The 17,443-nt window shown below is 36.7% G+C and overlaps 1 protein-coding gene across 1 annotated transcript in view; it reads left to right on the top strand.

Moving 5' to 3' along the window:
* LOC135075147 (dorsal-ventral patterning protein Sog) overlaps positions 1-17,443 on the top strand; it is a 110,966-nt gene that overhangs the window by 30,313 nt on the left and 63,210 nt on the right. The window contains exons 2-3 of the mRNA XM_063969499.1: positions 14,211-14,314; positions 16,663-16,795. Of these exons, the coding sequence (XP_063825569.1) occupies positions 14,211-14,314; positions 16,663-16,795 (237 nt within the window). The remainder of the gene's footprint in view (positions 1-14,210; positions 14,315-16,662; positions 16,796-17,443) is intronic.

The raw sequence follows: 17,443 nt of genomic DNA, 5'->3' as shown, positions 1-17,443 counted from the left end.
ATTGCAGGCCTCACTTCCATGTGCGGTTTGCCTCCGAGCTCTATTTATGTAATCTCAGAGATGTTTGTAGGAAAACATTGTTTCAGGATTTCAGGTGGTATTAACTGCGCTATACATATATCATTGTGGCTGTTAAGATACTGAATGATGGTTTTTAAAGTAAACGATGAGGTAATCCAACGAGCCTCTTAAGCTTAAAAGTTAACACAAATATAAATTCAGCCACCGAAACACATTACTTCTAGTCCAGTCAATGAATGCTTTAACGACGGTGTAGAGAGAAATCAATGGAACACAATTTCTGACCTCGGGACTTTATTTAGACTAGTTAGGAGGTGAACATAGCAAAAGTCCCCGCCCTTAGCCCTTGAGCCGGCGGGTAGAGGGGGGTTTAAAGGTACCACTTTTCGGTTTTTCGCTTAATCCTCGGAAACTATGCGTCCTAGTGACATGGCTACTATAAACCAAAAAAAGCTTATTTAATTTGCTACAGGTGAGACAGTCAAGTTTTTCTATATCTTGTATAGTTTTCGCGGCATCTGCTCTAGAAGGTCTGTAATATTGGAAATTTTAATTTTGTCTTATATGTTTCCATCAGGAGAAAATCGACTAAATCAACATTGAGCAAATATTACAGACATGCGGGAGCATGTTAAGCCTAGTTCCAGGGAGGGGACTGCACCGTGCGTATATTTAGACGAACCAATTGGATCCACTTTTGACTCCTCATCACTCAAAAAGCACTGTGCATTAACACTTCTCCCCGCCGGCTCAAGGGCTAAGGGCGGGGACTTTTGCTATGTTCATCTCCTAACTAGTCTAAATAAAGTCCCGAAGTCAAAAATTGTGTTCCACGGATTTCCATCTATAATGCTTTATTGACTGGACTATTCGTATTCTGCAGTCAGCGTAATAACAAGATGTGATCGATACATTTTTCCAACTAAAGATTATAGCCAAATAGTCATATCCCCGAGTAAACTGTTCGAGACTATAACAAAACAACAAAATAACAAAACCCAGTGCTCGGAAGATGATGTTTTTATACTAAAGGCTGCCAGTGAAGGTCACGTTCTCACATGTAGGTAGGACAAAGTGCATTGGAATTTAAAAAAGACCACCAGCTAGAAAAGATGTGTCTATAAACGCTATGGAAATCTTTGTGCGAGGAGCAGGAAGGTGCGATGGCGCCAACTGTCAGCCTTGATAGGGCTGTCTCTTGTCATCTTGGTATCGATGCCCAAGGTATTATTAGGTTACAAGTTGTCAAGTTTATTAAAACATTTTGACTATCCCTATCCTGATGGATTTTGTATTTAAAATATTTTTGGTAATGAAGATATACATTATATGACAATGATTAAAGGTACTTATACCTACAATAAAACATGTTCTTTTCACTTATATTTTTTGAGCTTTTGAGAATATGACGTCAGAAAGCTCTTAACTGGATGAAACTTAGTACATACATTATTTGGAAATCAATGGGGGGAGGCGGAAGACTATGTTCAGCAGTTACCGTCCTGTTGCTGAAAATAAAATATGATGATGATTTTAAGCTAACTTTTAAAAATGAAAATGGAAAAGAATCTTTGGAATTGCCACGGATATGGTGCCGTTGATCATCTATATTTTATTTGTGATAGGCAGTAACCCTAACCTTGCGTTCAGTATTCCGTGTCGCGGTAATATCCGAAGTGTCGGCAAGTGTCGAGTTGCCTACTTTAATTTATGGACCGTCAAGGTGTTTTACTTCGGTTTAATTGCTTCAAATACTTGCTTTCGTATTCGGGTTCGAATTTAAGGTAAAGTTAGTATTTTCATTCTTAATAAGGTCAAACATTTAATGTTTCCTTTTTATGGAATGAACGGACGTCAGTGCGGTTCACTAATTTTGTTATTTATTTACTTTTCGACGCAGAAAAATAAGAGTAACCAGATGACCCATATATTTGACGTCCAAATTACTAGGTTCTATATGAAGCGTCGAGAGATTGTTAAATTGCGCAGCTTATACAATATTTTACATATTAATTATTCAATATAGATGTCAACTTATACACTCCATGAATGAAATGACACCGATAAATTGTGTTAAGTGATTAAATAAATAGCCAAAGGGCTTTAGGCTTACATTATCATTATCCTACGGTATTTTAAATTCGCTTACAGTCTTCTCTTAATTTCCATATTTTAATACAATACACATTAATTATTTATCCATACATTTTTACAACTTTACTACACATGCTGGTCTTCCTAAAAACCCATTTTTTATCTGGGCTCTTTGCTTTTCATTCACACTAAAATTAATACAACATGTAGTAACACTATTAAATAATAAAGACGAATTAACACGCTTTCGCTTTTATCAAATCGTGTTTTTATTGAATGAAGCATAAAAACTTCTCACTTCGCAGTTAGCTATCCTTTTAATGTATCCTTGACTTACTTCATATTATTATAATAGCTGTGTGGTTTCGGCAGAGTAGAATAGAACCAATCCCATTCTTCCCGTGGATGACGTAAGCCGTAACAGGTGACTAAGAGAGGAATATGCGAACATCAGGCCTCCCCAATTCGTCTGGTCAGAGCGTGAGGAGTGATTCCAAATCTTCTCTTTTCAGGGAAATTAGTGGGTCGCTGCAATGGAGACTAAATGTCAATGACATTTTAAATATTAAAAAGTTGTGAAATGAATTCAAAGATTTTGTTCTGTAAATACAAAATGTCATTATAGACCGATGGAGGCCGATAACATCGCTTGTCTCCAAGGAGTCGCCAGTTTGCCGCCAGCCTAATTCTATGCGTTTATTTTGTCTCCATTAACTACTTCGCTATGAATTTATAATTATATGGAAATTAAAACGGTCTGTTTTATGTCGACGCTAATCAAAATGGGTTCTGTATGGAACTATTTTGGCATGAAATGTTTTATTGAGTGGTTTTAAGTTTCAATTTACATTAAGTAGGGGAAATAAATCACCCAACTTGTCTCTATGTTGGTTGTTGAAGGATAATCATCTTTCTAGATTAATCTATCTTTATTTTAATTTATAATCAATGTTAATTTGATTTCAAAATTCTTTACATTTCTTTTTTCACATTTCAGTCAGTCTTACTCACATTTTTATTCATAACCTAGGATAGTTAATTAATGAAAAATAGTCCTTATTTAAAAATGTAGCGCCTTCAACTTTCCTAGAAATAAAACCAATGCACGCCTCTGTTATAATGATCTTATCATCTAAAAACTGATTAATACATTTTTCTTAACTGGTCTCTAAAGTAGAGTATAATTTGTCGGCGCCTGTAAACAATCTTGATTGGACAGATACATGTCTATTTATGCGCGCGCCGGCTCTACTGTGAAGTGAACTAAATTCTTTAATACACGTATTACTTTATTAACTAACACTTATGCGATGTCATTGGTCTGTAATCGTGAGAACACTATGTTTTATTGATATAAAAGAATAACCACCGCTCGTGATTTCTGTCGTATTGCTGCAACTCCTTTTCTAGTGTTTTAACTGTTACATCTATAAACTGCGATCGCTTTATGATGCTGTGCGTACATTGATATGGTTTAGAAATTGTTATGGTTGCATGTAGATAGTATACTCGTACGTTGGAAATTATATGACCATTGAAAATCTGTTGAACTTACACGTGATAGAAATAAGATCTAAAATAATAATTCAAAATAGGAGAATCTAGCTGAGTGTGGATTTAGACACGCCCTGCCTCGACCGTAGAATTCACATCAAGCATTGAGTCACAAAACTAAAAAATGTATTGGATCGCCGCCATAATTATGTACGTTATTTCTGAAATTATGTATAATGCGTATGAAATACAACTCACTAAAGTAAGTGTGTGCGGCACTAGAGATGTGCCGCTGAGAAAGTTCTCGTTCCCGGCAATATTCCCAGTGAGAATATTCTCGAGAACTGAGAACGCTCCCGGGAATATTCTCAGTGTTCTCGACAGAATACATTTAGTTTTAATTTTAATTTTGTTGTTTATATGTGGTATTATTTGTAATGCTTCGATGTTTTATTAACTGGGCGTTAAGACTAGTCGTTATAAACAAGGCATGAAACGTGTGAGTGAAATATTGCTGTCTTGCTCACTCTTTTCGTGGCGAACGCGTACCGCGGCTTTAGGACTCGGCTACGGTATTTGAACATGAGTGTGCCTCTGAGTTTTAAGGCCCTTGCCACTCTGGCGGATTTCAAGCGGATTCAAAGCGGATTTAAAGAGGAGCGGCGACGCGACAGGCTGTCCAACCGAGCTGGATTCGATGATTGACCTTTTTTTTTCAAAGTTGGACCTACCTAACTGAACTGTTTGTCCCAGGTATACATTGTTGTCAACAACTTCGAGTGTAGAGTCTCCAACTTTTAGAGGAGTGGGTGGGTGCAACACGGTTTTTCGACATGATTTTTAAATCTTGTCCATGGTCATTTTGAGACCCACTTGTTGAGAGACCCTATTGAGGCCATCGAGCATTGTGCCTAGATCTTCCTGCTAAATCCGCTCCAGCCCAGAAGCTTGAAAACATCATCTAGGGCGGTGGTGATGACGTCTCCCTGTCTCATCCCTCGCTGCAACTGGATAGGTTTCGGGTCCTGATCTTGAAACGGACTGTTACTACGGCGTGTTTGTACAAGCCTTTCAACACTTTAATGTATCGATAGTCAATTTGGCACAGTTGGAGAGACTGCAGCACTGCCCATAGTGCCCATGTCTCAATCGAATCGAAGGCTTTCTCATAGTTCACAAACGCAAAGTGGCTGATTATACTTCTAGATCTTCCGTATAATCTGCCGTAGCGCATATTATTATGGTCTATGGTACCTACTAAAGCCTTTTCAGAAACCGGCTTGTTCGGGGGGCTGAAAGTTGTCAAGCCTGCTAGCGTGACAATTCGTAATGACTTTTAAAAACAGCTTATAGATATGGCTCAGAAGCGAAATAGGTCTATAATTCTTCAACAAGTTTTTGTCGACTTTTTTGACGAGGAGTATCACCATACTTCTTTGCCATGCCGTAGGCGTAATTCCCTTGAGGATGACGGAATCGAACAGCTTCTGAAAAGCCTTTAGTACCGGCGTTCCACCTTGTTACTTCGATAGTGAGTGTAGTGGAAGTTAAATAAATGAAAAGAGTGGACTGTATGAAATTAATTATCTATTCGGTATAAATTTACAATGTTATCGAGACCGTTTTTTGCAAAGTCGTTGAAGAGAGTGCGTCAGGATCGTCTTCTTAGATGTTCGCTCGCGAACCGAACATTGCTCGTTCGTTCGCCGAACGCTCGCCGCTCCCTCCGGTCACGCCGCCCGCGGGCAATGTCCGTGAGTAAACACACCTGCTTTCAGAAGCTCAGCCGTGATTACGGTGCCTTGTTGTGTTTCAGCTGTTTGAGAACCATGCTAATCTCGTACAGACTAAGATCAATCTAGCTAGCACGTAATTTATATAAACATGTGTCAAATGATCCGTCAGACAGGCTATCCACAACTGACTTATCCAGAAGTGGCGAAACAGGCCCTTACTAAACGATTGTGAAATATGCCCTTAATGTCAAATGTAAAGAATAGTTTAAAAAACTAAAAACACGCTTTTAATTACTAACAGGAATCATCAGGACCCTGGACATCATCTAGCATTAAAGTGCTCGAAAAGACAAATCCAACGAACCCTAACTCGATGAGTTTCCGCCGTTTCGTTTAGGAGTTTCTATGGCCACCTCCTGACTCCATCATTAGGACCCTGGACATTATCTAGCACTTAAAGATATCGAAAAGACAAATCCAATGAACCCAAACTCGATGTGATTCCACCGTTTCGTTTAGGAGTTCCTTTGGTGACCTTCCAGTCCCATCATCAGACCAGCTGGTACCACAATATTGTATTGTCATCTAATCTGCATAAAGTTTCATGATGATACAAGACTTAGAAATGCATGTAATCAGATTCTAAGATTCCATTACATAGTTAGTTACATACACCACGACGTAATAAAAGCGTGTTAAAAACGAAAAAATTGACAGTTATATTATTTAAAATTGCATGTAAAAAGAAATTTCTGTCATCTTACATATCATTAAAACGACATTTCACGACGAAAAAAAATAAAATGTAATAAAGGAACAGTTGCCGAGAATATTGCTGAGAAAGTTCCCGAGAATATTCTCGGGAACACTGAGAATATAGCCTTTCTCTGCAAATAGAGTGTATTGTTTAATATACACTTATCTGTCGACTTAATTTAAAACTATTTTACTTAAGAAAGTTTGTTTATTTCCATTTGATAAACATGATTCTCAACCTTTCTCACTTAGGAGAACGCTCCCGGGAGCGCTCCCGAGAATATTCTCAGTGAGGAGAGCGTTCTCGGGAACGGCACATCAATATAACAAAGAAGAGTGAGTGTTTCACGCACACAGTGTGCGTGAAACACTCACTCTTCTTTGTTTTCTGTGTTCAAAACAGGAATTTTGGAACAAAATTGTTTATGTAATTTAGAGCGGAAAATTCGTGAAAATGTAGTTTGTTGATCCTTTTATAACATTAAAGCTTTGTCGCCTCTTTACTGTTATTGTCATTGACATATAAAAATTGAAAAGTTGTTTTTTATCCTAAATGGTTCTTTTCATGAAGTCATTTTTTCTATCTCCCAGATACAGGGTATTAAATTAATGAAACTGTATGTCCAGTACATGACATTTTTGGTTCTCTTTTTGCCTTCGGTACATAATACATATTAGTCTTTATTGATTTATCGTAATTTACTTTTCGTTGCGCCTTTATCGGCCTTAGAAAATCACCTTGTCTTCAGCTTGCGATATGGCTAATAGAGCAGTTTTCAATTAACCGGTACGTAATAGTTCTAGTGGTGCACTTAGCGATGGAAAGTTAATATAGATAGGCAAATGTAAAATGACCGATAATTATTATTATAAACGAATGCATGCTTTTCAATAATCAAAATCGACAACGTCCTACAAACGACTTTGAGTAGACACGCCCACAAAAGATAGTATGACTCAATAGACCCCACTGAAATCATACCTATTAATCAACATTAAATTAATTTTATTTCGTTTACAATCACGTATTTAATGGATTAAGGAAAACTACAAATTGACTTAGTTATTAAATTGTAGACCACGATACGATTGATGCATATCTTAACAGGTAATTATGTTCCACTGGTTTACCTGCTTTTAATTAATGTTGTTCACACGACGAATTCGAAGCACGTCTTGAAAAAAGAGTTATGATTAGCGCTTGAGCATCATCGCCTTAATAATGACATCATTACAATAATTGGTGAATAATGATATTGTTTACGCCAAATGGTAATTGCGTCAAGAGATAATTAAAGTCAAAATTACCTTAGGTTAACATAAATTTACTCTTAATAAAAGTAGCAGCCCAGTAGCCGGTAGTTAACGAAGGAATCTTTAACATTATAAACCGGTACCCTTAACTCGGTGGAGGCTTCTAGAATACAATTTTTTATTATTTCCACGGAATATCAAATTAATAATTTATTGTATTCGAGCGTATTTGTAACCGGAGAAGCTGTCTGCGTCCAGGTGCGAGCGACAATTATGAAAATTAATGAAACGCCTCACAGACCGCACGTCGTCTCGCGGCCTGTTGATTAGCGAAAATAAATAACTGTAATTGAATATTTAATTCTTGAGAGCCAATTAAATTTTCCTGCGTAGAAAACTACTTATGGCTGAGACATTGCGCGAGGGGTATGTTTACCGGCATACTTTAGTTTCCTGCGCATGTAGGTATATGTTAGTAAATGTGTAAATGTTTTTATAGGAGCGTTCGACATGGATTGTACATATTTTTGAAAAACGATGTCTGTTTTGCAGTACCTACTTGACATCTTGCTTTCAAATGCTATCATTATTGTCGCTATTGTAGCCCCTATTCACTATATGTGCGGGAAGCAAGTAATTTTCCAATGAACGCGTGGGTGTGAAAGTTGAGACTCAATAATTTGTTGCAAGATATTTGAATATCCACAGCAAAATATTGTCCAACATACAAAATATGGAAATGTTGACAACGTTGCAGTGTGTAACAGATAGAGATTTCAATGGATTTTACAAACTATGCTTGAAAACTGAGAAGGGAATGGAATACTTTACAGCCTCGAGATCTTCGTGGATATTTGAAATATTTTCGAACGGGTTTAATAAGTTAGTGTACGTAGTGGAAAGGGTTATCGGTGTCCTATTCAGATTCTGAATTCAAATGTAGAATTTATGAACTGGTAGATGGTTCTTTGACCTGATACCAGAAAAGAGCTTGATTCGGAATCTGCCTCATTGAATTTTGGCCCTGAAGCATTTCACGCGAAGCAAGTAAAATGTTCCCATAACTAAATAGGTAACTTGGCAATCCAAATTGCATCGTCCCCGATAACCTTGCTACAATGATAGAACGCAGGCAACAATAATTCTTATTAGCGCTATAGACACCTGTCGTGTCACCCGATACCTCGCGCTTTACATAATCCGACCGCGCACCTGGCTGCGGAGCCAAGGACCTGGCCACCGCGTGATCTTTTGTCTAAATCGGATTTTAACATGTTAATCAATAATAATTAAACTCGGTTTTGGTGGAAGAGAGAAAAAAAAGAACGCCGACATTAAAAAAACCGGCCAAGTGCGAGTCGGACTCGCGCACCGAGGGTTCCGTACAAACCTGCAAGGTTTACAAAGTTCGTTCATTACGACAATCGAGTCATAACTATGGTATTTTTATTGCAAAATGAAATTCATAACATTACAATGGGGAAAGTAACTACTTAAAAGGAGAATGCCCAAAAGTGGTATCGCTCGAAATCTAATTGTACATTGAGGGTACCACACCGTAAATTCCTTTCTTCATTTGTAATGATTTGCGAAAGTAGTAAGAAATTGTAAAACCTCCGGAATAAAATCCGATTTTAATAAAAAGTATTGTAACAATGAGCTGCAATCAGCAACACCTATCACCGAGCAACGACACTACGTAGTTCGCACGGTTGTCAATAGATGGCGCTGTTCGTAGTTAGCTCGCGGTATCATTTGATTTTTTCCTGTCCTTAAGTAGTCAGGGCTAACCACAAATCCCTTTCCCCTTGCAAAATGGTATAAATAACATTGGTATGCACGCAAGATTATTTTGTGTTTATATCTGATCCTTATCAAATAACGCTAGCTTTGGCGTAGCTAGGGTTTTTTTTTAGGCAGGGTAACTATCTACAAATATAAAACAAGTATTCTAAGGTAAAACCTGTAGCTATGCCAATGGACACCATTCATTTCACTTAAACCAAAATTACGTCAAAGTCCGGAGTTTTATAAAAAAAAAATATGCGGTATGATTATTTTTTATTTATTTATTTTTCCTATATTTGCATTATAGGTAGGTACCTACCTCAGCGTTTTGAATTTTTGCGTTGATTTAGAATTTCTCACAGTTTAGAGGCAATTAGATTTAAGAAGTGTTTGATATGAATTTCAACTTTAATATCTCTACGCGTTCATGTGAAAAAGGGTAGGTAGTAAGTTTATAATTATTAAAAAATTATTTTATGTCATGTAAGCAAAAATAATATTTTAAATTTTATATAACTTCAAATTTATCATTTTCGCAATTTTTCCTTTATCTGTACTATATAACGTTGCTTCGTGCCGAATTTCAAGATTCTGAGTTCACAGGAAGTACCTTGTAGGTTTTGATTCCCTAGCGTGTGACGGAAATTCGTCTAAGGTGTCGGTATAAACTGCTGTATCTTTTGATCGCGTTAACTTAGAAGTTTGATTTTTTTACTTCTTAAAGGGACAATAGATCTAGGTAGTTGGTATAAATTTCAATTTGATACCTTTATTCGTTCGTGAGAAATAAGGTAGTAAGTTTCATTTTATTAAAATATTTTTATTATATTATATAACAAAAAAAATGAAATTTTCGCAATTTTTCCTATATTTGCATTATATGACAATGCTTTATGCCAAATTTCAAGATTCTGAGTTTACGGGAAGTATCCTGTAGGTTTTGATTCCTTTGCGAGTGTCGAAAATTTGTTGAAAATATCGACATAATCGGCTGTATCTTTTGATTGGCTTGGCTTAGAAGTTTGATATTTTCACAGCTTAAAGGGACAATAGACCTGAGTATTTCATGTGAATTTCAGCTTGATACGTTCACGCGTTCTTGAGATAAAGGGTCTTGACAGAAGGACGGACGGACAACAAAGTGATCCTATAAGGGTTCCGTTTTTTCCTTTTGAGGTACGGAACCCTAAAAATGGGTAAGAAGTCTATCTACTCTGAGGTTGGGTGTTTCACCTCATGGAGAGGGGTGATGCAAGTGCTTCTTGGAGAGTAATTGAAAGGATAACTAAATCCTTTCAGTACATTAATATAATTTTTTTGAGTAAACAATGTTTTGTGTTCTTTTCTTAACTCCCTTGGATATGTAAGTACCTATACCTACGTCCAGTCAAATGTTAAGTACGCGTAGTACGACAAACTTTTCCACATGTAATAATTAAGTATGCTAGAGTAAACAAAGCAATTATTTCCACAATTAGAATTCAAGTTTATTCATTAGCATATTCGTGGTTCCTTCCCATGCATGACCTCAAGAGCACCGATAAATAAATAGACCTGTCGGCTGCTTAAGTGTTGCCAGTGTTTACAATCCGCTAATACTTAACGTTGATGCATACTACCGTTCACAGCGCTATCTGATTTATTACGTGTCCGAAAGATATTTCAATTAGTAATCTACTGAGTCAGGGGTATATTTTCAAAGCTTACAGTGCTAGTGGTGCGTTTCATAGTATTTTTGCACCGCATGAATGAATATTATTTAATTACTCGCATGTTCATTGATACAGTAGATGTATAAACACACCGCTACCGCATTACCGGCGATGACTCACGACACTTGACCGAACACAGCGAGGACGCGATATCGAAGTTGCTGGTGGGTGAAAGATGCACGCGCCTCCACTACATCACCGAGATAATCTGTTCGGTTGTGCGTCATGACGCGTTCGAGTGTTTTAAGTAACGAGTGTAAACTAGCCGGCGAGTCGGCAAGCGAATGTCAAAATATCCTCCTTAAGGCTAATTCGGAGCGAGCAATTTATGCGCAGCCCACGCTCGCTGACATACGGCGCTCGCCTCTTACAACCCTTTTAGGTACAGGATTTATTGAAGCGACTTGCGCACGCTTCATTGAGCCGCCTGTATACTCCTGGCCATTTGACATGTAACTCATACTTATCGCGATTATGACACAATGCCGTAACTGTGAGGCAGAACACGCCACGCATCACGGATTGCAAATTCTACATACCACAATCAAACAGTATAACTCCTTGACTCTACCAGATGTTTCTCCTAGTAAACATTTCGAGACGACATTATTTTATAAACAACAGATCACATATGTATTCCATAAACAGATCGTGAAAGAAGTATAGGACGGACGTCGCCAATACTTCATTTCTCTGGCGAAGAGTTTCTGGAGAGCGGCCAACGTTTCCGAGAAAACGAGGGAAGGTTACGAGATGTCTCGCCTTACTTTATATTCCTAAATCGTGTCAAAGATAAAATTTTCAAGTGTATTTTGTTAGAAAAAAGTGTATAGGATTGCCATTTGAGATAGGTGTGAAGTGGGGTCTGGCAGCGGTGTCGGGTGCAGAGATTGGGCGGGAGTGGCATCCGTGACGGTTTCTTGGCACTGTTTACTATTAAGGCAAAAGTTATAACGTAATATCTGCTTGGGTGTTCTTTTGGATTGTGTGAGGAGTTCCTCACGTTAATTTGCGTTGGTTTGGGATGGAGGAAATTACGATGTGAGCGGTTAAACGAGTTTGTGGCGCGCAAGTCGCGGCGATGCTGATTGTCGCATCCGCGACGCCGGCGCCGCCACCCTCCTTCCTTATTATGGCGACGCGCAACCATTTTAACAATATGCCTTTAAATTGCAATATTACCAGGATAATCGAATGTCCCACAGCTAATAGAGCTTATGAAAGCTTCCTCCTCACAAACGATTCTGCAGAAATTATAAAATTGAAATAATGCTTGCTTGATGAGGTGTTATCAAACTGAATAAGATTTATAAGTTCCTCGTGATTTGTCCAATGTAATCGACTAGCAGTATTTGACGTAGACAGTAATAAACAAGCTACTGATACTACGTCCATGCTAAGAATACTCAGTTTCGTTCATTCCGTTTGATTGACATAAAGATCAATATGTTCTCACGCAAGATGTCGCCGCTTATCAATGCACTCTGAGTGAGGTTAATTAAATAGTTACGAGAGGAGATAACAGTGACGCCTATTTATATATTTATAAGGGCCGGGCCACGTTATCGGGCGCCGCATCTGATAGCCGATCCTATCGACACCTAATAGCCTGTCTCAGCAGACAATATAATAATACATTTTATGCAATATCACGTGTTCATTTCGGTACTAACCGAGTGCGATTTTGGGTAAAAACAATCATTCAGTAGGTGATCGGAACTCCTGGAAAAGTGACTTCAAGTTCAAAAGGGACTTTAGTGAATTTTAAGCGTTTTATTAACAGTGACTTTTCCACGTAGTGCATAAATCTTCTTTGATTCTAGTGCGTGTGACTACAATTGTGGCAACTAGGACGTAATCTCATAATGTCATCTTTTTGGAATACTTTTAAAATCCACAGTGACTCTACTTATGCCTTAAATCATTCGGCAATATTATTCTCCTGCTTTTGTTATGGTGGTTGAAAGGCTTTCATAAATCAAGGATTATCGCCACGGGAACTGTATAAATAAACCTATTTGCTGACGATGTTGTTCGGAGAATCTCACCTTTAGATCACAGGAATACCCTACTAGTGTTGTATTTATGTCCAAGTGGTCACAAATAATTTTACTCGAATAAGATAAAAGGTGTTTGAGTAGAGAAGAGCTTTTAGAATCGATTGAAAAAAGCTCACTTAGTTTATGACTCTTTATTATAGTTTGCCATTGAAATAGATCTTCTTAGAAATTATATTGTAAACTATAACAATTATAATATTATAAGAGAGATAGAGATCCATGAAAATAAAAGTAATTTCTAATTGTTTCTTGCGCTATATAAAGTTGACAAAAGGCTCTAGATGTGGATGTTATAAACGCCAAGCAATCACTACAACACTAGTAGGTACTACCGCGCCACAAAGAACGGCTAGCCCGGTCACCTGTTGAGACGAGTTTTTACTTTTGAAGTCACCTACTTGTTTTGTACATTTTAACACTACAACTGCAACTTTTATTTTTAGATGTCCGCTCCAGTGCGGTATGTAAATGCGCCTTGTTAACCCGCGTTGTGCAGCCACCAGCAACTTACTTGCACCTATGTATAAATCATTCGAGCATTCGATTTTAATTCGCTTAAATGAAATTTTACGACGCGCAGTTCTTCACTGTGTCATAAATTCAACTTTAAAAATATTGCCAGACAGAGCGCGTTGTGACGTACCTATGCCGCGTAGTTCAACAAGTATTTTTAAAATAACGCATCGGTCATTCGTTCATAGTATAATTTCTTGTAAAATTTCATTAACTTATTGCATAAAAAGTCTACCTAAGCAACTCAATTAGGGCATGAAATCGATAATATTGAACACAGAATGGGCAGTCTCTGAAGTGCATTATAAATAGTAAGTGTAGCAGTTAATCGTTTTTGCCTCTACAGTGGAGGCTAAAATATGGTATTTCTGATGTACTTGAGGCTGTACTAGACTCTAAACTGCATTACTTAAAAATTCTTTATTTTTCTCAAGTGAATAAACTCCCGACATCAGGACTGTTTTAGACATACCTAATATAAAAAATTGATAATACTGATATTTTTTCATTGTATTGAAATTGGGATAATAAGTTCAGTTAATTTCTGGTGAAGTACCGATATCATCACATCATATTATCTTACTAAAGAAATGTTTTGTTACTTCAGGAGGAAAATCGATGTAGAGTCGACAGCATTTCAGACTTTCAATTGTTTTTTGCACAAAGTACATTGTACAATTTGTTTCTTGACGTTTGTTTTCGACGAATGACAGATCTTCTTTTGTTATGGAACGCCAGTTTGTTTTTTTTTCCGATGAATGACAGCTTTTCTTTTGTTTCAGAGTGCCAGTTCGACAAGCAGGCACGAGAGCTGGGCTCCACGTGGTTTGCGGACCTGGGCCCGCCTTTCGGCGTGATGTACTGCTTCAAATGTGAGTGTTTACCGGTACGTATTAACTGAATATGTTCAGCTGCTGTTTGACAGAGCGTGACAGTGCGCAAGAGGTTCTGGGCTCGTATACCTGTGCTGGATTTAGTCTTATAATGTCTAGTGGAAGGCAACAGACATAAGATTCAGCCAGCTGTAGAAATTGAATCTTAGATTTATAATTTAAATAACTCCGCTATTTATGAACTGGGTACTTAAAAATAATTTTGAGAATGCGGGATGTAAAATTGTATAGTATGGCTTGCTTATTCCTCACTAGGATTTACAAAGAAAAATAGAGAAAAACTAGTCAAATACCTAAAGATATTGTAACATTTCATTAGAAAAATTGAATAAACGGCAAAACAATTGCCCGTATGTGAAAGCGCGTTCGATATTAGACAAACTTCTACGTATCATGGCAAGCTTTTAACATGAATACTAAAGTAAACAATACTCCGGCACAAGAAAATGTATTTTCTATTACGTCTGAGACGAGAATGCTAATTAATTAGCCATTACATTAAATTGGTACGCAAACACATTAAATTCCAGATGCCTTTACCTACGCTGTGTTACGCTAAATGATTGTTTATTTTAATAGATTACACCATTAATCAATTTCGTCCATTGTCTGGGTGTAGTTAGACAATACGTAATGTCGAAATTCTTAATATTAATGGGCTATTGTTTTCTAACATTTGTTCATGAATGAGAATAGGTCGGTAGAGCTAAGTTTTTGTAAGTATATCGAAGTAGGTAAACAGAATGATTGAAATAATTAATATCTAAAGGCTTATTATTAAGTCGACTGTACCAGTTAATTGAATTTAGCATAATTTTTATTAGCTGTTATTACGTGACTCTCACATGGATTTTGTGTGGCAAAGATAAGCTATGACGTCACTAATTCGCTAACTCAATTGACTATTTATTGATTTTAAAACTACTATTATTAAATGAATTTCATAGCAAATTGAAAAGTAACTGGGTTTTTAAACTAGAATGAAATGAACTTTCAAAGAAATTTAGTCTTTAACTTATTGCAATAACTACTCAATTGCACTAACTGTAGGTGACAACACTCTATAATGTATATTGAAAATAAACTTGCTTAGAAATTGACATTTAATATTTTAAAAGTAAATTCTGTTTACTCAATGTTGCCTAACCGTAATTATTATTTAACAAGTTTGAAAATTTATTTTATGATTAAATGGTATGAGACTTATGTATAAAGTTTAATGTGTTGTATTTAATTTTCGTTATTATAATCTACAATTTGAAATAGTTTTGCTTTGTGCTCTTCCTGTATGGAGATTCATCATGCGTAGGTTCACATCGTCTCTTTTAATTATGCGGGATTTAAAATCGACACCGTTATTTTTCACCTAAGATGAGAATCTAAACATATTTTTATACAAATCGAAACCATCAGTCGTTTTTTATTCCGCTTATTTGCACAAAGCTATGGTAAACAGAAGCATCTTGTTACTTAAGTTTTTTCTCGCGTATTTTTAGTTTCAAACGATACTGTATCGTGTTAGCGCCTCATATTGAATAAGTGATAAATAACAAGTAAATAAAACTCGCAGTAAACGATGACGGCCTGCAATCTTAGCTCACACGGTGTAGGCGGCGGACCCTGAAATATCGTGTATTAACTCCTACATCTCCACGCGAATTTGAATTGTATTTTGTTTTGTTAAGGTAAATAATAAAGAATCGACATATTATGCTTCAGTACATTTTTCCATATCATTTTAAACGTTACTTAGTTGCATATTTGCTGCGCTCACGCACACCATAAATAGACGCGTATCTTTACATTATTCTATTTTGGCAACTAATATTTGTTTTAGTTGTTCTTGAAATATTTTGATAGCCAAGAAAAAAACACCACTTAACTGTTAATTAAAGTTAAACAAAAACTCTTTTTAGTCACGTTAGTTGGATGAACCTGAGATACTGTATTTATGCAAATGTTAATGTTCTCGGATAAAATTCCTCTATTGTAGAGGGATATATGTATATTTAGTGGATCACCATACTCTCTTGCAGTAGTTAGTAATGTCTAAAGGCTATACGTCACTTAAATAGTTCACCATTATAAGCTAACTAGCTGAGCCCGCGACTTCGTACACGTGAAAATAGTTTGATAATATTTTCTGTTTTTGCAACATTTTTCTTTACTGCTCTGCCCCTATTGGCTGTAGGGTGATGTAAACCCTTCCTCGATAAATGAGCTATGTAACACAAACATATTTTTCAAATCGAACAAGCAGTTCCTGAGATTAGCGCGTTAAAACAAACTCTTCAGCTTTATAGATTCTCCAGTATCATAACTCTATTATTTCCGACTACAGGTGCAGAAGAAGAGGCGAGTTGTCGCCAAAGTGAGGTGTCGGAACATCAAGAACGAGTGTCCTGAGCCGTCCTGCGACACGCCCGTGCTGCTGCCGGGCCGGTGCTGCAAGACATGCCCTGGTGACGTCAACTGTAAGTACACACTTTATAATAAAAAAATACAGGGTGACAGTATCAATTTTTTTTAAAAAAGCTCCACATATAGAACAATTTAACAAATTACACCTGTGTCTTATTTATTTTTAATCGTGGTATTTTTTTTTCGCAAAAAAAGTATTGAAAATCTAATTCGCTGGTGTCCATATCTTAAGTTTTAAAGGATAACCCTTATTTTCGCACATCATTATATCTATTAAGCTTTGCAGTTTACTGTATGTACGTATTTTTCTATGAATGAAGTAAATTAATCCACGTAAGCCAATTTTGAAACAACATGTTGTACTTTACGTAACTCGATTAAGTTACTGATTTTGAGGCGCTCCTAAAAATTTCGATGTAAGATGCATGACGAATCTATTTAATTCCGTTATTACATAAAAATACTAAAATAGAATATGACTGCATGCATTGAATATTTTCGTAATAATGCCTCTAGATTACGTATTTTAAAAACATAGGTCATGTTTGCGATACGATGCGGTATGGATGGTTTTGTTGCTCGAGAATCAATAACTGTGTTTGACTGGTAGAGAATGTGACCCGGAATTAATTGCGTCACTTGTACCTAACCTGCACAATCTATATATATAAAAGAAAGTCGTGTTAGTTACTTCGCTTATA

Source organism: Ostrinia nubilalis, chromosome 10 (genome assembly GCF_963855985.1).
Source record: "Ostrinia nubilalis chromosome 10, ilOstNubi1.1, whole genome shotgun sequence".
In the NCBI taxonomy this organism is placed as follows: domain Eukaryota; kingdom Metazoa; phylum Arthropoda; class Insecta; order Lepidoptera; family Crambidae; genus Ostrinia; species Ostrinia nubilalis.
This window is presented reverse-complemented; position numbering and strand designations above follow the sequence as displayed.